The 22209-nt window shown below is 45.4% G+C and overlaps 3 protein-coding genes across 3 annotated transcripts; all 3 read left to right on the plus strand.

The window, feature by feature from the left end:
• Positions 1–151: 151 nt before the first annotated feature.
• On the plus strand, positions 152–996 carry LOC124698039 (pathogenesis-related protein 1-like). Its single transcript, XM_047230567.1, has 2 exons — positions 152–377; positions 460–996. Exons 1-2 carry the CDS (start codon positions 191–193, stop codon positions 753–755), a joined length of 483 nt encoding a protein of 160 aa, XP_047086523.1. The 5' UTR covers positions 152–190; the 3' UTR covers positions 756–996.
• Positions 997–6590: 5594 nt separating this feature from the next.
• Positions 6591–7356, plus strand: LOC124698040 (pathogenesis-related protein 1-like). The gene is made up of 2 exons (XM_047230569.1): positions 6591–6842; positions 6921–7356. Exons 1-2 carry the CDS (start codon positions 6656–6658, stop codon positions 7214–7216), a joined length of 483 nt encoding a protein of 160 aa, XP_047086525.1. The 5' UTR covers positions 6591–6655; the 3' UTR covers positions 7217–7356.
• A 114-nt stretch (positions 7357–7470) lies between these two features.
• Positions 7471–9840, plus strand: LOC124695383 (pathogenesis-related protein 1-like). The gene is made up of 3 exons (XM_047228237.1): positions 7471–7527; positions 7707–7788; positions 9542–9840. Exons 1-3 carry the CDS (start codon positions 7471–7473, stop codon positions 9838–9840), a joined length of 438 nt encoding a protein of 145 aa, XP_047084193.1.
• The last annotated feature ends 12369 nt before the right edge of the window (positions 9841–22209 follow it).

Below are 22209 nucleotides of genomic sequence, written 5' to 3' on the forward strand. Positions count from 1 at the left end.
GACGCCCGGTTTGACTCACCACACCCACATTGGCCCAGCCAAGCTTCACCAACCCCGGTTTTCGAGGCCTATTTAGAGCGCTCACTTCTCCGCTCTCCAGGCAACCAAGCAGCAGCTGCACTACAACACATTTCAGCTCATATCACTTGCACTCCAGCCGGTCATAAACTCATAGTAGATCACCGCAGCAATGGCCTCCACCAACAGCTGGACACTCGAGATTGAGTCGCCGGTGGCCGCGCAGCGCCTGTTCCGCGCCGGCGTCATGGACTGGCACACCCTGGCTCCCAAGCTTGCACCCCACATCGTGGCCAGCGCCCACCCTGTCGAGGGAGAAGGCAGCATCGGCAGCGTCAGGCAGTTCAACTTCACCTCAGGTTAGTACACGTACGCGCCACACACGTACACTCATGTCACCTCAGGCAAGAGCAGTAGCATAACAGGCTGTTGATGTTGCAGCCATGCCCTTTAGCTTCATGAAGGAGAGGCTCGACTCCGTGGACGCAGACAAGTGTGAGAGCAAGTCAACCCTCATCGAGGGTGGCGGCATCGGCACGGCGATTGAGACAGCCACGTCGCACATCAAGGTGGAGACAACGGCTAGCGGTGGGAGTGTGGTGAAGGTGGAATCGACTTACAAGCTGCTGCCGGGAGTGGAAGAGAAGGATGAGGTAACCAAGGCCAAGGACTCCGTCACCAACATCTTTAAAGGCGCCGAGGCCTATCTCGTCGCAAACCCGGATGCCTACAACTAAATCACTTCATTCAGTGGGAGAAATATTTATACAGTAATGGGGCGTTCCTTATATGTGCGAGTGTTTTTCTTTCCATCCAAATAAAAAGCTGCCCTCAACGGTGGCGAGAGATCACCAGGCAGGATGTGTGAACCTAAGAAGTGTGCCACGGAAAGTTGTGATTTGAGAGTGTATACCTTTTTGTTGTTTTTGCTATGTATTTACATCTTCGTTTTGCAAGTGAATAAAAGTTATTCAAGAAGTGGTGCTCTGTTTTGGAATGGGAAGTCAGTATGTATTCTGCAACTTCTTCATTTGAAATCATCTTGGGGAATGATTCTTCCACATTACAAAATAATACAATGGTTCCCACGATAAAATAGGTGGATATGATCATATATTAAGTCCACATATAATCCTACACAACACGACAAAATGGAAACAGGACACAAAGAAACAACATTGAACGCATATAACCAAAAATAAGTTAAATTGGCTAGATATATGTGAGAATTTATTGAAGGCAAGAACAAGAGGTGCAACGTATGATGCGTTTGGTACATATCTACTGATGATGAAGCGAACTCAATGACGACCTAAAAGATAATAACAACATGGGTGGCGGTCGGATCGTAGCTATGTCTCGCTGCACAATGTAACATAGGAACAAAAGCACGAGTGTACAATCCGTGAGTGGGTTCTCTCATTTTTCTATAGGTATGTCCATAGCATTTCCCGATCTCCGCGTATGTTTATTGTTTAGGCATAGCAAGCCCAAAACCTGGGTAAAGGAGAAGAGATATGATATGGTTGACAAGCCAACATAAAAACACAACATTCCTATGAATATGAAACCCAACAAAATCTCTTAGTGACACGCCATAACGGAACCTGGGTATGGTGTTAAACGAGAAAGTTCAGATACACCACCCATTTGGTGGTACATGAGCAATGGTCTTCACATTTTAGTTGGCGGATGCTAAGGGTTAGGAAGATAGTCAAGGAAAATAGGAGGATGAGTAGTTGGAATGCAGGGCCTTTAACAATGAAGCTATAGAGTTGTTGATGTTGTTATTAGAGGCGTACAATTTTTTTTTTGCCCAAGAGTAAAGGAGAGGTTCAAAAGGCGAGGAAGTAGGGAATGTCAGCTTCAAGCTTTGGTAATCAGACTTAGCTTGAAATAGGAACTGTCATATGCATCGTGATAGATAAGATCCGTAAGAACGAGGTAGTGGATGTCGAGACAACATGATAGGATTATCCTAGTCAAACTAGCTGTTGAAAATCTGGTTGTGAAAGTTATTAGTGTTGATACCCTACAAGGAGGCCTCAACATTAGACTGATCACATATTTGAAATTTTTTTTAGAATGATCACGAGATAATTCTGGTAGGACTTAGAGGGGATGCCCACCATGAGAGGTTTAGGGTTGACGGAATCCTATAGGCTAGCACGAGACATCAGATATCAGACAAACCGGGAGAGAGATTTACCTAGGTTCGGGACCCTCGATGAGGTAAAACCCTTACTTCCTGCTTGTCTGATCTTGATTTATCAAGTGAAATAGGTTACAATGGGGTAGCCGATAGACTACTATGGTCGACTCGCCGGGAGGCAATGATTTTAGGGTTTGTGCTCTAAGTTGCGATGGTTCTGCATATTGTTGTTCTGTTGTTCGGCAGGCCCTCTCCTGGCCTTTATATAGCAGGCCAGGTCCCGAGAGTCCTGTCCAAACTCGACTAGGTTACATTAAGATTTAATCTAATCTTTCCTTTATCGACGCCTTCTTGCCTTGTTCATCAAGAATTCGTCTCCTGGTAGGTCTTCTTCGTTGCAGCCGACGTACGGGCTCACCTTGATCTTGGACAATCTTCATGGGCCCCTAGTTGAGCCAAGGGAGGTAGACTAATATCGGTTACCCAAAGGGTAATGCCCACATCAGGATGGTTAGACAAATGAGAAGCTCTTCATTAGAGGGGATCTCAGTGGTCATGTGGGTGCAACTAACAAGGTGTTTGAGGGGGTGCATGTCTCGGTATGGTGATGGAAACCAAGAGTGTAAGAACATTTAGAATTTGCAATAGAGTACGACATGTTGTTAGTTAACACCTTCTTGAGAGAGAAGATATTTCATTAGTGACCTTTCATTGGACCCAACACTCGACTCAGATTGATTTTTTCCTTACTAGGAGAATGGATATGCGAGACTTGTTTAGATAGTAAAGTGATACCTATGGAGTATGTTGTGGCACAACATAAGCTTGCATTGTCCAATTTACAATTTCACACACATGTTTAACGGGACAAATTAATTAAGGTGCCAAACTCACATGAAGTGATGGAAATTCAAATGCGAAGTACAAAATACCTTTAAATACATGATGGTCGCAGAAGGGCCATGAGATGATGAGGGTTGTGGTGACTAAAGGTAAGTTGCGCACACCTTATACACATGGTGGCGCAATGAGGAAGTTCAAAATGCTATCAAGGAGAAGGAAAGCTACAAGAGCTGGCATCATGGTGGAGGCACAAGAGACATGAAGAAGTAAAAGGAGGCCAAGAATAAAGCAAGACGGTCCGTGAGTGAAGCAAAGGTGCATACCAATGATGTGCTATATCATCCGCTAAGCCAAAGGAAGAAAAAAAAATCACGGGACGAAGACAACTCCCACAGGCTCGTTGCCTACTAATGTAGTTCATCGGAGCCTATCAACCTCGCTAAGCTAACACATCCACTCTTGCACTGTCATCTCTAAGCTCTGACAAGGTGGATGGCGTTGATTTTAAGTACAAGCCTGCGATCTATCATGAGGTCGTAAATGATATTTGTGACCTCTACTGTTAGTAGCGGAGAAGAGGAGGGCGAGAGACAACAAAGGTGGAGAACGCTTGGTGGAAGGAGAGTAAAGGCGATGTCCGTTTACGAGCTAGCCGAGGACGGCGTGGTGACGGAACAACATATGAGAGAGGAAGGGGGGAGGGAGAGAGAGAAGAGCACATGTGTGCCTCAATGCCTGGTCGATTCAGATCGGTCCGGTAGATTGAATCATTTGCCTTGAGTCCTTGACAATATATGCGCACGTAGTTCCATATTTGCATTGTGGGTTAAAAATATTGAATCCTAACATAAAAAAGAGTTATTTGTAGATTATATCCCTAAGTTTGACATTCTTGCTATTATTTCACTTAATAGAATTTCTCCCTAATTATCCCCTTTAGCAACTTTTTTGCCAGATTTTACACATTCTAATCTAAAGATGTTTGAGGGTTCTAACAGTGATTCACCGTCGTCATGAACACGTGGTACCGTGCACACCAGATGGTTAAACTAGCTCCAACTTGGCCCACCACAAGGTCTCGATGATCGGTATCCACCGGTCAGAACACAACCACATTTTTAGAAGGGAGCAGATCTTGCAAGACTGTCCGCTATATAAGGGTAAATTTCATGAAATAATTCAAGATGAGGTAATTAGTGTGAAAATATAAAATTTAAAGGGAAAAAACTGAAATTCACCTTAAATTAAATACTGAGTCCTACGGCACTAAACTTGTATTCAGTTTGGCAGAAGTGGCCGGTGGTGCCCCTGTTTAAAACATTTGGTTCTATTTCCGTTTGGCGAAGCTGTATGCTTCAACAGTTATGAGTTGTAATCCTGAATTGTTGTGATACCTGAGCTTTATTAAGTTAAAGTCGGACAATAAAATTGCCTTTTATCTATAAAAAAAAACTTGTATTCAGTCGTTCAGTGGCTTACCTATAGAAAAAACACGAGAGTACGTGAGTCAGTATTTCAGTTTGTTTCTTCGTTCTGACCGGTGATTCAGGATCGTCATGGCCTCATGGCACCATGAGAAACAGATGGTTGAATGAGGTAATTAGTGTAAAATTATTAAGTTTACAGGCAAAGCTGAAATTCAATTACATTAGAAAACATAGTGAGTCCTACGGGACGAAACATATATATATTCCGTGTCTCCCGTAACCACATACCTCCCGTAACCCTCCAGCCTCCCCAGCCCTAAACGCCGCCGGTAGCGCCGCCGGGGCAAAGACCCTCGGGGCGTGGCAGCGGCGGGGGCCCTTCCTCGTCGACGCCTGGTGGACGGCGGCCGGATCTCCTTCCTCGATGCATGGCGGGCGCGCGGATCGGTTGGGCGGCGGCGGCCTGCGCTGCACCCCCTTCTCCTGTCGGCTCTCCCCTGGTGGATCGGCCGGCGCGGTTGGGATGGGCGGCGGCGGCCAGCGCTGCGGCCTCCCTCCCCCCGTCGGCTTTCCGCAGCACTCCGGCAGGGGCTGGTGGTGGGAGGCGGCCAGGCTCATGGCCTGCGCCAATTTCCCCCCGCCTCTCGCCGGTGAGTGGAGGCGATCTCGGGCTTCACCCGCGACACGAGGTCGCCCGGGGCTGCAGCCTTGGGTACGACGGTGGAGGTGGCCCTCTTCTTCGCCGGAGAGGGTCGGCCTGCGGTTGGTGGTGGTGGATCTATCGATCTATCACCGCGTTCCGGCGGCGAGATGGAGATGCTTGGAAGCCGGCGACGGAGTCGCCGGTGGAGGGTTGGAGTGGCCAGCCCGGGATGGTCGCCGACGTGGGGTCCGACCTGAATAAAGGCGGTGGTCCTAGGGTCTCTCTTGCGTGAAGAGGAAGACCTACCGGAGGCCTGGACTCGTGATCTAGCCGGAGTGTTGAGTTCCGGAAGGCTCCACCGGCGAATGTAACAGTGCTTTTTGCCTGGAGTTTGCTGGATCGGTGGTATTCGGTCGTGCACACCCATGCTTTTATTCCGACCGATTGGTTCTGGAGGGAGCGGCGCGAAGCTCTTTTTCTGTGTTGACATCAAGTGACTATGGATCCATGATGAAAGTCGGAAGAAGAGAAGTTCATGAAGGCCGGAGGGAGGACTAGCTAAGGGAGGTTCAAGTCTCCGAGCTGTTGAGGGACTTGCTTGGTGTTCCGGGCTTCACAGCAGCGGTATGAAAGTGGGGGCGACAACACAGGTGAAGTTCGAGTCCTACCTTTCGAGGTGAAAACTCAAGGTCTGGCCTTAACTTGGTTGTGCCTGGCAATGACCTTGTTGGAGGCATTGTTTTGAGAGCGGGGACTATCTTCGGGGTGAAAACCTAAGATCGTTGATCAGGCGACGATGGTGTTAGCGCACTTGTTCCCTTCTTGGAGGCGTCGTTTTTGGAGATTCTGTATTTCAGGTGTTGTCTTGGCGGTGGATGTATTGCTTGTTGTTAGGCCCGAGATACTGTAGCGGGACTTTTGTTTCTTAGTTTTCTTTTCTTTTTTTTGGCTGTGTGCATCCGTAGTGCCATTAGGGTGGTGCGTTGTTGCAGAGGCTGGGTGTAATTGGTATCGTTTTGATATTAATATATTCCCTTTATCGAAAAATATATTCCGTGTCACAAAACTACACAAGGCCGTAGTGCAACTGTGCAATTGTGCTATGTTTCGAATCAATTCAGTAGTTCAGTCTGGTTTCTTCTTTCAAACCACACCGACAACAAAATATTGGGTGTTTTTTTTTATTAAGACGTCCATTCTTCTCCTCATTTTTCTCTTCACATTTACCCACGTGATGGTGATGCCGATTTGATAACATATTCGTCCCTTTTCTCTATATATTGACGTGTGCTTCCAGACCAGCAATACCCAACAATCATAAAAGCATAGCCGACCGAGGGGGCCATCCATTTTGAAAAAAAAACTCGATGCCCACTTTGGCGCCTCGTGCCTCTCCACTTACCAGACCCATGCGGACAAGCTTCACCAACCCCAGCTAACCAGCTTTCGAGCCCTATTTAGAGCGCTCACTTCTCCGGTCTCCAGGCAACCAAGCAGCAGCTGCACTACAACACCTTTCAGCTCATATCACTTGCAACAGCCGGTCATAAACTCTAGTAGATCACCGCAGCAATGGCCTCCACCAACAGCTGGACCATCGAGATTGAGTCGCCGGTGGCCGCGCATCGCCTGTTCCGTGCCGGCGTCATGGACTGGCACACCCTTGCACCCAAGCTTGCTCCCCAGATCGTGGACAGCGCCCACCCTGTCGAGGGAGAAGGCAGCATCGGTAGCGTCAGGCAGTTCAACTTTACCTCAGGTACACGAATGCACCACACACGTACACTCATGTCACCTGAGGTCAAAGCAGTAGCATAACACGCCGTTGATCTTGCAGCAATGCCCTTTAGCTTCATGAAGGAGAAGCTCGACTTTGTGGATGCGGAGAAGTGCGAGTGCAAGTCAACCCTCATCGAGGGTGGCGGCATCGGCACGGCGATTGAGACAGCCACGTCGCACATCAAGGTGGAGACAACGGCCAGTGGTGGAAGTGTGGTGAAGGTGGAATCAACTTACAAGCTGCTGCCGGACGTGGAAGTGAAGGACGAGATCACCAAGGCCAAGGACTCCGTCACCAAAATCTTCAAGGGCGCTGAGGCTTTCCTCATGGCCAACCCTGATGCCTACAACTAAAACAATTCAATGGGCCGAAGAGATCCATACAGTATTATGGTGTTTCCATATGTGTGTTTTGGTTCGCTCCAAATAACTGCTCCCAGCCGTTACAGCAGAGCACTGGACAGGGTGTGTGTACTTGAGATGAGAAGTTAAGACTTGGGAGTGTTATTACTTGTTTTTATTTACTGTTGATATGTATTTACCTCTTGTGTTTTCATACCAATAAAATTTATTCGTGAAGTAGTGTACTGTTTTGGAACAGGAAGTTCATGGGTATTCCAATAACTTCTTTATTTGAGATCATCTTGGGGAAGGATTCTTCAAAAGTAACAAAACAATACAATTGTTATTTTCCCACCCTAAACTTGGGGGTGATGATCATGCATGCCATGTTGGATATTTTGACCACCAAGAAAACTTACATAACGAGACAATAGAAAAACAAAATACGAAGAAACACGTCGTATTTTGTTGATGGATTGTTACACCCTGCCTCCCCTCTAAGCTTGTTCCTGACATCATCACCAACGCCCACCCCGTCGAGGGAGAAGGCAACATCGGCAGCGTCAGGCAATTTAACTTCACCTCTCTCGTACTAATGACTCATGTCACTTTTGTGTGATCGTACATACATATGCAATCAAATTGGCCGGTATTATAACACGCTTGTTGATCTTGTACCAATTCCCTTTGGCTTCATTTTTTTGGATAAAGAACATATATTAATATCACGAAGATACCAATTACACCTAGCCTCTGCAACAATATCATGCCCTAATGGCATAAAGGATGCACACATCCAAAAAAGAAGAAGAAATACAACAAAAGAAAAGTCCCGCTATAGAGACCGAAAACTTGAAACAACAACACAGACACCACCAAGACAACACCAGAAGATCAGCTTCTCCATAAGCGACGCCTCCAAGAAGGAAACTGTGCAAAAACGCTGTCATCGCCCGATAGCAGATCTTAGGTTTTCACCCTGAAGAAAATCATCCCTCTCAAAATAATGCTTTCAACAAGAACATTGCCATGCACAACCAATTAAGGCCAGACCTTGGATTTTCACCCTAAAAGATAGAACTCTGAACTTCTCCTGTGAAGTCTCCCCCACATACAAGTCGCTGTTTGAAGTCACGAAGCTCCAAGCCAATTCCACCTCACCACCAAGATCCGACAGCCATTGCTCTTCCACCGATCTCGGCTTTCATGACCTTCTCCGCCAGCACCATGGAAAGAAAACGAACTCCATGATATTAATAGCCAACAGAGCTTCAAAGCGCTCCCTCTGAAACCAAATAGCCAGATAAAAAACATGGGTGTGCACGATAAAAAATACCCAATCCAGCAATCTTCAGGCATTGATCGCACAATGAATTTCGCCGGCAGGACCTTCCGAAACACGACAATCCAGCTAGCCCGGTGGGAAGAATCTTCCGATTGATCTTCACTTGGCACGAGAAAAATCCTAGGACAACCACCTTTATTAGGCAGAACGGCAGCCCCCCTCGATGTCGCCCGCCGGTCGACCTCATCGGCGGGAGAGGAGGCCGCCACTGACCATAGACCAGGCAACGAAACATTCGTCGCCTCCCCCAAACCCGAAGAAGGCCACCACCACGAGCCACCGGGAAGGTGAGGCGCAGAGGCTCCACCGGCCACCACCAGGCATGACTACGCCGCCGAAGACGCCTGATCCACGGCCGTCAGGGTCATCCCACCGCCAGCCGCATCCCCAAGCATCACCTAGCCGCCGCCGGGCAACCAAGCGCGACGAGCCGCCGAACCAATGCCCGAGGACTCCACCCTGGATCATGTCCGATAGGTGACGTAGCCGACGTGCCAAATCCAGCGAGATATGGCGAGCACCACCCGCCGGAACGCTTCTGCACCCCGTGAAGCAGCTTCTATTTCCAGAGCTTGGAGGGGGGGGGGGGCACCCCGCCCCATCTCGTTGGAGCCAAGACGCAATGTGGAGCCTGCACCTCCTGACGCCACCACAGCCAGCAGGAGGGAGGAGTCCCACCGTTGAGGCTCAAGCCCTCACTGCCTAAGGCCGAGGCCTCAGGACCCGAGCGAGGATATCGCCATCCGCCATGGGGAGCACCCCGGAGCAGCCACATCACCGCAGGAGGCCGGGCCTCCCCCACCAATAGCACCACTGCGAGGAAGAAAAGGGGAGGCCGCCGTCCGCCAGCCAGGCTTCGCCCATAGGCCTCCTCCGACGGCGGAAGGAGGGCTTGGAGGAGGAGAGCCGGTGGCGGCGAATCTGGGGCGTCCGCCCGAGCCGCCCTGGGAGGGCGACGCGGGGGCCAGCCAAAGACTCTTGTAAACATGTACCGGTGCCACCCTTCAGCTTCATGAAGGAGAAGCTTGACTTCGTGGATGCTGAGAAGTGTGAGTGCAAGTCGACCCTCATCGAGGGTGGTGGTATTGGCACATCGACTGAGACAACCACGTTGCACATCAAGGTGAAGCCGACAGCCATCTGTGGGAGTGTGGTGAAGGTGGAATTAAATTACAAGCTGCCGCTAGGCGTGGAAGTGAAGGAGGAAATCAGTAAGGCCAAGAACTCTGTCACCATCATCTTCAAGGGCGTTGAGGCCTATCTCGTCGCCAATCAGGATGCCTACAATTAAATCACTTCAATCAGTGGGCGAAAATTTCATACAGTAATGCTGTATTCCTTACATGTGAGCACCGGGCCGGGTGTGTGAATCTGAGAAGTTGAGAAATTTCTTTGTGCCATGAAACATTGTGATTTGAGAGTGCATACCTTGTTGCTGCTGCTGCTATGTATTTAGCTCTTGGGTTTGCAAGCAAATGAACGTTATTCATGAAGTGGTGCTGTGTTTTGGAACGGGAAGTCTTCACATTGCAGAACAATACAATATTTGTTTATCCCACGCTAAAATAGGTGGAGATGATCATATATTAAGTCCACATACAAAAACTACATAACAAGAAAAAAGGGAAACAATACACGAAGAAACAACATTGAACAAATATAGCCAATAATAAGTCAAATTGGTTAGATATATGTGAGAATTGATTAAAGACAAGAAAAATAGGTGAAAATATGACGTGTTTGGGACATATCTACTGCTGATGAAGCAAAGTCAATGACGACCTAAAATAAAATAACATGGGTGGAGGTTCTATCGTAGCTATGTCTCCCTGCACAATGTAACATAGCAACAAAAGCATGAGGAATGTACGACGCGTGAGAGCTCTCAGTTTTCTATACTTATGTCCAGAGTATTTCTCCAATTCCCCAAACCTAGGTACATAAAAACCAACCATTCCTACAAACATGAAACCTAACAAAAACTCTTTGGGGAGTAGCCCTCTTACTGACACACTATATTGGAACCCGGGTGTGGTGTTAAATGATAAAGTGCCAGTACATCACCCCTTCCATGGAGCGCAACATCAGTGCCTAGGTTTAGTGGTATGTGAGAAATGGTCTTCACACTTTGCTTGATAGATGCTAAAGGTTATGAAGCTGGTGAAGTCAGTGACGAGGAATATCATGAAGGCCGAATTGGAGGACTAGCAATGGAGGTTCGAGTCTCTGCACTGTTGAGAAATTTGCTTGGTGTTCTAGCCTTGTAGCAACGGTTTTGACTAGTGGGGGTGGCAACATAGAAGAAGTTCAACGTTTTACCTTGTAGGGTAAAAATTTAAGGTCTGGCCTTAATCAGTTGTGTCTAGCAATGGCCTTGTTGAAGGCATTGTTTCCTGAGCACGAACTTTCTCCGGGGTGAAAACCTATGATCTTTGATCTAGCGATGACAGTGTGTGTGTTGTTTTCCTTCTTGGAGACGTCGTTATTGGAGAGGCTGGACTTCTGGTGTTGTCTTGGTGGTATTTGTTCTGCCGCTATTAGGTTTTGATCACTGTAGCGGGACTTTTCGTTTATTTAATTCTTCTTCTTTTTTAGTTGTTTGCATCCGTATTGCCGCTACACACTGCGTTGGTGTAGAGGCTGAAAATAATTGGTATCTCCCCGATATTAATATATACTATTTATCGGAAAAGCTGAAATAGGAACTTCATAGGCATCCTAATAGATAAGACCCTCAATAACGAGGTAGTGCATGTCCAGAGATAGCGTGATAGGGTTATCCTAGTCAAACTAGTTGTTGAAAATCTGATCCTTAATGTTATTAATGCTTACGCCCTACAAGGAGGACTCAACATTAGCACGATCTCAAGAGCTAATTCTTGTAGGACTTATAGGGGATGATTAGACAAATGAGAAGCTCTTCATTGGAGGATATCTAAACGGTCACGTGGGTGCAACTAACAAGGTGTTTGAGGGGGTGCATGGGGTTTCTATATATGGCGATGGGAACCAAGAGGGTAAGAAAATGTAAACTTTGCAATATACTACGACATGTTGTTATCTAACACCTTATTTAGGGAAGATGATATTTATTTAGTGATCTTTATTAGAGCCCAACACCGTGTCTAAATTCATTTTGTCCTTACTAGGAGAATGGAAAGGCCGACTTGTTTATAGATTGTAAGGTGATAACTATGACCTGCACCATACTTCATAGTTATCACCTTACAACCTAGTCTTGTATTGTCCAATTTCTGCTTTCACACACATGTTCAACATGACAAACTAATTAAGGTGCAAAAATCAGAAGAAGAGATGGAAATTAAAATCGGAAGGACGACATACCTTTAAAGAGATGATGGTTCCAGAAGGACCATGGGACAACAAGGGTGATGTGGATAGCAAGTGCATGAAATTGAAACTTGGATTTAGAAGGTAGCTAGGGAGGTGTTTGTGGTGACTAATAAAGGTAAGAAACACGAGCCTTAAATATGTGGTGGGGCAATGAGGATATCCCAAGAACTATCAAGGAGAAGGAGAGCTACAAGAGTTGGAATCATGGTAGAAGAACAAGCACGAAGATGTAAAAATGAGGCGAATAGTAAAGCAAGGCAAGCTGTGAGTGAAGCGAAGAGACATACCAATGTTAAGATATATCATGCAATGAGAAGAAAGAAAGGCGAAAACAACATCTAGCATGATGGTAAAAATTCACGAGAGGAAGACATGACCTCGGGCTCGTTGGCGACTAATCTAGTTCAATATAGGCTTTCGACGCCGCTAAGCTGGACACTTCCACGTATGCACAGTCATCTCTGAGCTCTCACAATGCTTATGGCTTTGATTTTAAGCACAAGCCCGAGATATACCGTGAGATCGTGCATGGCATTTATGACCTCCATTGGCAGTAGCGGAGCACATGAGGGCAAGTGGTAGCGAGGTGGAGAATAGAGGTTGAAGCGGACTAGATGAGAGGCTTGTGTACGAGTTAGCCACAGACGACATGGTGAAAGCTCAACATATGAGAGAGAGGGGAGGGGGAGGGGGAGCAGTATGTGTGCCGATTTAATTTACAGGTCGGTCGAGTAGATTGAATCGTTTGCAGTTGCAATATATGCATCCATAGTTGCATATTTACACTGAGTTAAAATTATTAGAAGCATTGAATACTAACATAAAAAAGAGTGACGCTATGAGTGCATTTGTGATATCTCATTTAGGAGACTTTGAACATGATTTAACTCCGGTTTAGCATGCATGACACTACTAGGAAAGGCATATAGGTGAAAGTGGTACTGCCGGCGCACCATCGAAACCTTGCGCCGGTGGAAAATGGTGCCGGCGCACCTAGTTGTCGCCGCGCCGGCAATGATGCCCTACTGCCGGCGCACCTGCGGTAAAAACGCGTCAGGGATAATTCCAGGCCTGGGCTCGCCCGATTCGAGCCAGGCCCAGGAATTACTGTCGGCGCACCAGGCCAGGGGCGCGCCGGCGGTAATTCCCTATTGCCGGCGCGCCCCTGGCCTGGTGCACCGGCAGTAATTTTTGGGCCTGATCCGCACCAGATACAACCGGATGGGCTATATACTGCGGCGCACCCACACCCTGGTGCGCCGGTAGTAACCTGGGCAGTTATTTCTGCCACCAACCTGCACTCACACCCTACTACTCCACTCCTCCCACACAACCCGAGCCTTCTCCCAACCCAGCTAGTTTTTGCCCCTTTCTACCCTAAATTTGGCCAAAGAAAATAATATTTTTTAGCAAATCTCCCCTTCCTACATGAATCTCCCACATCCCTATGTAGATCTAGATCTATCTATCCCGTATTGACCGCTCAATCTAGATCTAGAAAGTCGGAATCCATACGTCGTGGTCGCGGCGTGACGTCTCCATCTTGTCTACTAATATATCAACCAAATAGGTGATTAATGAACAAATTGAGGAATGAAATCATCGTATATTGGAAATTTGAAACTAAGCTAGTGTGTGGCATATATGTTGTGTTTGTGCTTATGTGTCGGTGTTGAAAATGAGTTGCCAAAGTTGCGCCGAAATGTTGATTCGTTAAGTTTCCGTTTCGGCACATTTCTGGCGCTCCTATGTCCTACTGTGTAGGAAGGTCTTGCCGAAATTTTCCGTAAAAATTACCGACGGATGCATGGTTCTAATCAATTATATATCTTGTCATGCAGGCGATAATGGTTATAAAGATGAGAGAAAGCGTCGTGATGGGATATCTGAAACACGCGATCGCCGACATGTATGAAAATAACCTCACGGAGGTATTGTGTCCGTGTAAAAAATGCAAACTAGGGAAATGGTTTGACCCCTATTCAGGCAAATTGCAGGGGCACCTGCTCACTAATGGTTTCATGCATGGACACACTCAATGGATGAGTGATGATGGAGCGGAGGTCAATGGGGCGACGACAGCAGGTGGTAATGGCCGGCAAGAAGGAGGACATCATGATATTGATGACGATGAACAGTTTGTCGCATAGGACGATGCAGATCAGTATCATGATGAACAAAATGTTGAAGACACAGACAATAACCTTGATGACGACGAAGAGGTGCCGCTAGCTTCAGTCGTGCGGGACCCTCATTTCAAGATCTTTTTCTCGAAAAGACGAAAGGCGCCAAGCGGAAATCAAAGCTTGAGCAACTGGAGACAGACTCGAATACTCCGTTGTACGACTCAGGTCGCGGGTTGGAGTCCCGCTTGAGAGTAGCGCTCGATGTGCTGCAGATGAAGGCGAAACACGGATGGACGGACACAAGCGTCGACGACATTCTGGAATATTTGAAAGATCTCCTTCCTGCTGGGAACATGTGTCCTGGTAGTCGAGCCAAGGCCAAGAGAATCACGTGCCCTCTCGACTTACCCCACGAAAAATATCATGCCTACATCAAAAACTGTATCATTTATCACAAGGAGCACGTGGAAAAGACCAAATGTCCATTGTGTGACGTTGAACGGTACAAGAAAGGGAAGAAGAAAGCTCCTCGGAAAGTTGTGTGGTACTTCCCGCTCGCCCACCGGCTGCAACGGTTCTACGCGGACCGCAAGGAAGCAAAGCTCATGCGCTAGCACGCTAAAAGAAAGGAGACAGTGCTGAATTATGTAGAGAAGATCGAACACCCAATGCTGACTGATGTCTACGCACGCTTCTATTCCTGTAGACAGTGTTGGGCCTCCAAGAGCAGAGGTTTGTAGAACAGCAACAAGTTTCCCTTAAGTGAATCACCCAAGGTTTATCGAACTCAGGGAGGAAGAGGTCAAAGATATCCCTCTCAAGCAACCCTGCAATTACGATACAAGAAGTCTCTTGTGTCCCCAACACACCTAATACACTTGTCAGATGTATAGGTGCACTAGTTCGGCGAAGAGATAGTAAGATGCAAGTGATATGGATGAATATGAGTGGTAATAGCAATCTGAAATAAAGATGGCAGCAAATAAACATGCAGTGGAACAGTAAATAAACGGTGATTCGATGCTTGGAAACAAGGCCTAGAGATCATACTTTCACTAGTGGACACTCTCAACAATGATCACATAAATAAATAAGTTCTCTTCTCTTATGCTACTTTCAAAGACTCTATTGTTGGATAACAAACACCATTCATTGTGTAGGGCTACGAGAACACCCTCAAGCCGGAGTAAACAAGCTCCACAACGTCATAAAGGAATCACACACGATGCAAACACTGTCACTGTCACACCATAGAGAGTAATTCCGGAGTTCATATTAAAGTAACTCTAGAGTGCATAGTAATAGTTAACTTCATAATCTACAAGAGATCACAATCATAACCTACGCCAAGTACTACATGATGCACACACTGTCCACATTACATCATGAAGGAGGAATAGACTACTTTAATAACATCACTAGAGTAGCACATGGTAATAGTGATACAAAGCTCATGATCACATAAATATCACATGGGAGAGAGAGATGAACCACATAGCTACCGGTACAGCCCTTAGCCTCGGGGGAGAACTACTCCGTCCTCATCATAGGAGACAACAATGGCGATGAAGATGGCGGTGGTGTCGATGGAGATGCCTTCCGGGGGCAATTCCCCGTCCCGGCGGCATGCCGGAACAGAGACTTCTGTCCCCTGAATCTTGGCTTCGCGATGGCGGCAGCTGTGTAACTTTTCTCGTATCGTGGCTTATATTTTTAGGGTTCTCGCGACGGAGAGACTTTATAGGCGGAAGGGCAGCCTCGGAGGGGTCCTGGGGGACCCACACCATAGGGGGGCGCGCCCCCCCTTGGCCACGCCGCCATGTGGGGTGGGGCCCCCTTGGCTCCCCTCTGGCCCCTCTTCGGTGCTCTGGAACCTTCCGAGAAATATAAGATCGTGGGATTTTGTTTCGTCCAATTCCGAGAATATTTCCTGTGTAGGATTTCTGAAACCAAAAACAACAGAAAACAGGAACTGGCGCTTCAGCATCTTGTTAATAGGTTAGTGCCGGAAAATGCATCAAAACGATATAAAGTATGAATAAAACATGTAGGTATTGTCATAAAACTAGCATGGAACATAAGAAATTATAGATACGTTGGAGACGTATCAAGCATCCCCAAGCTTAGTTCCTACTCGCCCTCGAGTAGGTAAACGATAACAAGGATAATTTCTTAAGTGACATGCTACCAACGTGATCTTAATCAATACTATTGTAAAGCATATGAGATGAATGAAGTGATTCAAAGCAATGGTAAAGACAATGACTTAAACAACTGAATCATATAGCAAAGACTTTTCATGAATAGTACTTTCAAGACAAGCATCAATAAGTCTTGCATAAGAGTTAACTCATAAAGCAATAAATTCTTAGTAGAAAGTTTTGAAGCAACACAAAGGAAGATATAAGTTTCAGCGGTTGCTTTCAACTTTAACATGTTTATCTCATGGATGTATATCTCATGGATAATTGTCAACACAAAGTAATATGATGAATGCAAATAAGCAAGTATGTAGGAATCAATGCACATAGTTGACACAAGTGTTTGCTTCTAAGATAGAAGAAGTAGGTAGACTGACTCAACATAAAGTAAAAGAATGGCCCTTCGCAGAGGGAAGCATGGATTACTATTTCTGTGCTAGAGCTTTTCATTTTGAAAACATAGAAACAATTTTGTCAACGGTAGTAATAATTCATATGTGTTATGCATAAGATGTCCTATAAGTTGCAAGCCTCATGCATAGAATACCAATAGTGCTCGCACCTTGTCCTAATTAGCTTGGATTTATATGGATTATCATTGCATAACATATGTTTCAACCAAGTGTCACAAAGAGGTACCTCTATGTCGCCTGTACAAAGGTCCAAGGAGATAGATCGCATTTGATTTCTCGTTTTTGATAAATCTCAACTTAGGACATCCATACCGGGACAACATAGAAAACAGATAATGGACTCCTCTTTAATGCATAAGCATTCAACAACAGATAATATACTCATAAGAGATTGAGGATTGATGTCCAAACTGAAACTTCCACCATGATTCATGGCTTTAGTTAGCGGCCCAATGTTATTCTCTAACAATATGCATACTCGAACCATTTGATCATGATAAATCACCCTTACTTCAGACAAGACGAACATGCATAGCAACTCACATGATTTTCAACAAAGGTGTAATAGTTGATGGCGTCCCCAGAAGCATGGTTACCGCTAAACAAGCAACTTATAAGAAATAAGACACATAAGCTACATATTCAATACCACAATAGTTTTTAAGGCTATTTTCCCATGAGCTATATATTGCAAAGACAAGGAATGAAATTTTAAAGGTAGCACTCAAGTAATTTACTTTGGAATGGCAAATAAATACCACATAGTAGGTAGGTATGGTGGACACAAATGGCATAGGTTTTGGCTCAAGGATTTGGATGCACGAGAAGAATTCCCTCTCAGTACAAGGGTTTGGCTAGCAAGGTTGTTTGAAGAAAACAAAAGTATGAACCGGTACAGAAAAACTTACATAAGAACATATTGCAAGCATTATAAGACTCTACTCTATCTCCTTGTTGTTCAAACACTTCACCAGAAAATATCTAGACTTTAGAGAGACCAATCATGCAAACGAAATTTCAACAAGCTCTATGGTAGTTCTTCATTAATGGGTGCAAAGTACATGATGCAAGAGCTTAAACATGATCTATTTGAGAACAACAATTGCCAAGTATCAAATTATTCAAGACATTATACCAATTACCACATGAAGCATTTTCTGTTTCCAACCAAATAGCAATAAATGTAGCAGCTTTTAACTTTAGCCATGAACATTAAAAATAAAGCGAAGAACACAAGTGTTCAAATGAAAAAGCGGAGCGTGTCTCTCTCCCACACATGGATTGCTAGGATCCAAGTTTATTCAAATAAAAACAAAAATAAAAGCACACAGACGCACCAAGTAAAGCACATAAGATGTGACGGAATAAAAATATAGTTTCACTAGAGGTGACCTGATAAGTTGTCGATGAAGAAGGGATGCCTTGGGCATCCCCAAGCTTAGATGCTTGAGTCTTCTTGAAATATGCAGGGATGAACCACGGGGGCATCCCCAAGCTTAGACTTTTCACTCTTCTTGATCATATTGTATCATCCTCCTTTCTTGACCCTTGAAAACTTCCTCCACACCAAACTCAAAACAAACTCATTAGAGGGTTAGTGCATAATCAAAAATTCACATATTCAGAGGTGACACAATCATTCTTAACACTTCTGGACATTGCACAAAGCTACCGAAAGTTAATGGAACAAAAAAATCCATTCAACATAGCAAAAGAGGCAATGCGAAATAAAAGGCAGAATCTGCCAAAACAGAACAGTCCGTAAAGACGAATTTTTCAGGGGCACTTAACTTGCTCAGATGAAAAAGCTCAAATTGAATGAAAGTTGAGTACATATCTGAGGATCAGACACGTAAATTGGCAGATGTTTCTGAGTTACCTACAGACGGGGCTGCTAAATTTCGTGACAGCAAGAAATCTGTTTCTGCGCAGTAATCCAATTCTAGTATCAACCTTACTATCAAAGACTTTACTTGGAACAACAATGCAATAAAATAAAGATAAGGAGAGGTTGCTACAGTAGTAACAACTTCCAAGACACAACAAAACAGTAGCAAAATAAAAATATGGGTTATCTCCCAAGAAGTGCTTTCTTTATAGCCATTAAGATGGGCTCATCAATTTTAATGATGCACTCATAACGATGAGAGTTGAAGCAAAAGAGAGCATCGAAAAGCAAGTATGAAACAAATTTAAGCCTAACCCACTTCCTATGAAAAGGAATCTTGTACACAAATAAATTCATGAGGACCAAAGTGACAAGCATAGGAAGATAAAACTCGAGTAACTTCAAGATTCTCAACATAAAGAGGGGAAACTTAATATTATTAAGATGCATATAGCCATGTTTCCCTCTCTCATAATAACTTTCAGTGGCATCATGAACAAACTCAACAATATAAATATCACATAAAGAATTCTTATTCACATGCATAAAAGTATCATTACTCTCCACATAAGCATAATCAATTTTATTAGTAATAGTGGGAGTAAAACTATCACAACCATCATTGTAATCATCATAAATTGCAGGCATGGTATAATCATAATAAACTTTATCCTCCATAGTAGGTGGCACCAAAATACCGCTATCATTATAATCATCATAAATGGGAGGCAAAGTATCATCAAAGAAAATTTTCTCCTCAAAACTTGGGGGACTAAAAATATCACAACCAGCTTCCCCAAGCTTAAATTCTTCCATAGCATTAGCAATAATAGTATTCAAAGAGTTCATGCTAATAACATTGCTACAACTATTTTGTAAACAAAGTTCCATGGGTTTTTTAATTCTCTCTTCAAACACATCATGTCCTAATTCAATATAAATTTCATAAAGATCTCTAATTTTTTTGTTGTTTTCCATTAAGAATAACTAGTGAAAATAAAAACAAGAAATAAAAAGATGCAATTGCAGGATCTAAAGGAAATAGCTTCGAGCACTCACACACCGGCAACAGTGCTAGGAAATAGCTTAGTAGTCGGAGGATGTGAATACCTTTTACCTTACCTCCCCGGCAACGGCGCCGTGAAAATAGCTTGATGTCTACGCACGCTTCTATTCCTGTAGACAGTGTTGGGCCTCCAAGAGCAGAGGTTTGTAGAACAGCGAGCAAGTTTCCCTTAAGTGGATCACCCAAGGTTTATCGAACTCGGGGAGGAAGAGGTCAAAGATATCCCTCTCAAGCAACCCTGCAATTACGATACAAGAAGTATCTTGTGTCCCCAACACACCTAATACACTTGTCAGATGTATAGGTGCACTAGTTCGGCGAAGAGATAGTAAAATGCAAGTGATATGGATGAATATGAGTGGTAATAGCAATCTGAAATAAAGATGGCAGCAAGTAAACATGCAGTGGAACAGTAAATAAACGGTGATTCGATGCTTGGAAACAAGGCCTAGGGATCATACTTTCACTAGTGGACACTCTCAACAATGATCACATAAATAAATAAGTTCTCTTCTCTTATGCTACTTTCAAAGACTCTATTGTTGGATAACAAACACCATTCATTGTGTAGGGCTACGAGAGCACCCTCAAGCCGGAGTAAACAAGCTCCACAACGTCATAAAGGAATCACACACGATGTAAACACTGTCTCTGTCACACCATAGAGAGTAATTCCGGAGTTCATATTAAAGTAACTCTAGAGTGCATAGTAATAGTTAACTTCATAATCTACAAGAGATCACAATCATAACCTACGCCAAGTACTACATGATGCACACACTGTCCACATTACATCATGAAGGAGGAATAGACTACTTTAATAACATCACTAGAGTAGCACATAGTAATAGTGATACAAAGCTCATGATCACATAAAGATCACATGGGAGAGAGAGATGAACCACATAGCTACCGGTACAACCCTTAGCCTCGGGGGAGAACTACTCCCTCCTCATCATAGGAGACAGCAATGGCGATGAAGATGGCAGTGGTGTCGATGGAGATGCCTTCCGGGGGCAATTCCCCGTCCCGGCGGCGTGCCGGAACAGAGACTTCTGTCCCCCGAATCTTGGCTTCGCGATGGCGGCGGCTGCGTAACTTTTCTCGTATCGTGGCTAATCTTTTTAGGGTTTTCGCGACGGAGAGACTTTATAGGCGGAAGGGTAGCCTCGGAGGGGTCCTGGGGGACCCACACCATAGGGGGGCGCGCCCCCCCCCCTTGGCCACGCCGCCATGTGGGGTGGGGCCCTCTTGGCTCCCCTCTGGCCCCTCTTCGGTGCTCTGGAACCTTCCGAGAAATATAAGATCGTGGGCTTTTGTTTCGTCCAATTCCGAGAATATTTCCTGTGTAGGATTTTTGAAACCAAAAACAGCAGAAAACAGGAATTGGCGCTTCGGCATCTTGTTAATAGGTTAGTGCCGGAAAATGCATCAGAACGATATAAAGTATGAATAAAACATGTAGGTATTGTCATAAAACTAGCATGGAACATAAGAAATTATAGATACGTTGGAGACGTATCACTGACACACCCTTCGGATGCAAGCCAGTGGAAATCATTAGATATTGAATTTGGAAGTTTCGGGGCAGATCCCAGAAACATCAGGTTGGGTGCGAGCACAGATGGATTCAATCCGTTCAAAAACTAGAGCAACACACATAGCACATGGCCCGTGTTTGTATGAATCTACAACCTCCCGCCCTGGCTGTGCATGAAGAGGAAGTACATACATATGAGTATGCTAATTCAAGGGCCGACACAACCAGGGAACGATATCAACATGTATCTCGAACTATTAAAGGCGAAGCTTGAAACGTTGTGGGCGGAGGAAGGGGTAGATACATGGGACACCGTCGCAGAAGAATATTTCCCTTTGAGAGAAGCGTTGATCACGATGGTGCAGGACTACCTCGGATACATTTATATTGCCTGCTAGGTGTGCCATGGACACAAGGCATGTGTCAGGTGCATGGAAGATACGGTGTTTTTGCAGCTTGGTAAGGATCCTGGCTCTTCGAAAACCGTTTACATGGAGCATCGAAGGTGGCTACACAAGATTGACCCATGGACAAAGCGTGGAGATCTGTTCGATGGTACAGATGAACCCCGAGGAACTCCACGTAAGAGGAGCGGCGAAGAGATCGATACATTACTGAAAGGTTGGAAGGAGTGCTCTGCACCGGGAAAGATTCATCAAAAGACCGGAGAGAAGAACCAGCACCGCCGCCCTCGCGCCAACATGTCGCCTCTGAGCCCTCGAGCCACTGAGAGGAGGAGAACCGCCACGAGGAGGAGGAGAAGCCATCGCCACCATCGCTGCACCGGAGCCGCCCTTCACCGCCGTCCCCCACCACGGAGAGGAGGAGCTTTCTGCGCGCCGGAGCCGCCCTGCGCCGTCATCCCCCACCACGGAGAGGAGGAGCCCACACTCATCATCGACACCGCCGCTGCTCCACGCCTCCTGGTGATCACCATCTCCCCCTCGCCCCTCTCCCTTCCCCTCTCTCTGCCATGGAGCTTCTGCTATTGGTTTTAGGGTTCATAGTTTGTTTCTTTTCTTTATTTTCTCACCAAACCAACAAAATAAGTAGTTAGTCATTTGGCATATAA

The sequence above is a fragment of the Lolium rigidum genome, chromosome 3, assembly GCF_022539505.1.
Source record: "Lolium rigidum isolate FL_2022 chromosome 3, APGP_CSIRO_Lrig_0.1, whole genome shotgun sequence".
NCBI lineage: Eukaryota > Viridiplantae > Streptophyta > Magnoliopsida > Poales > Poaceae > Lolium > Lolium rigidum.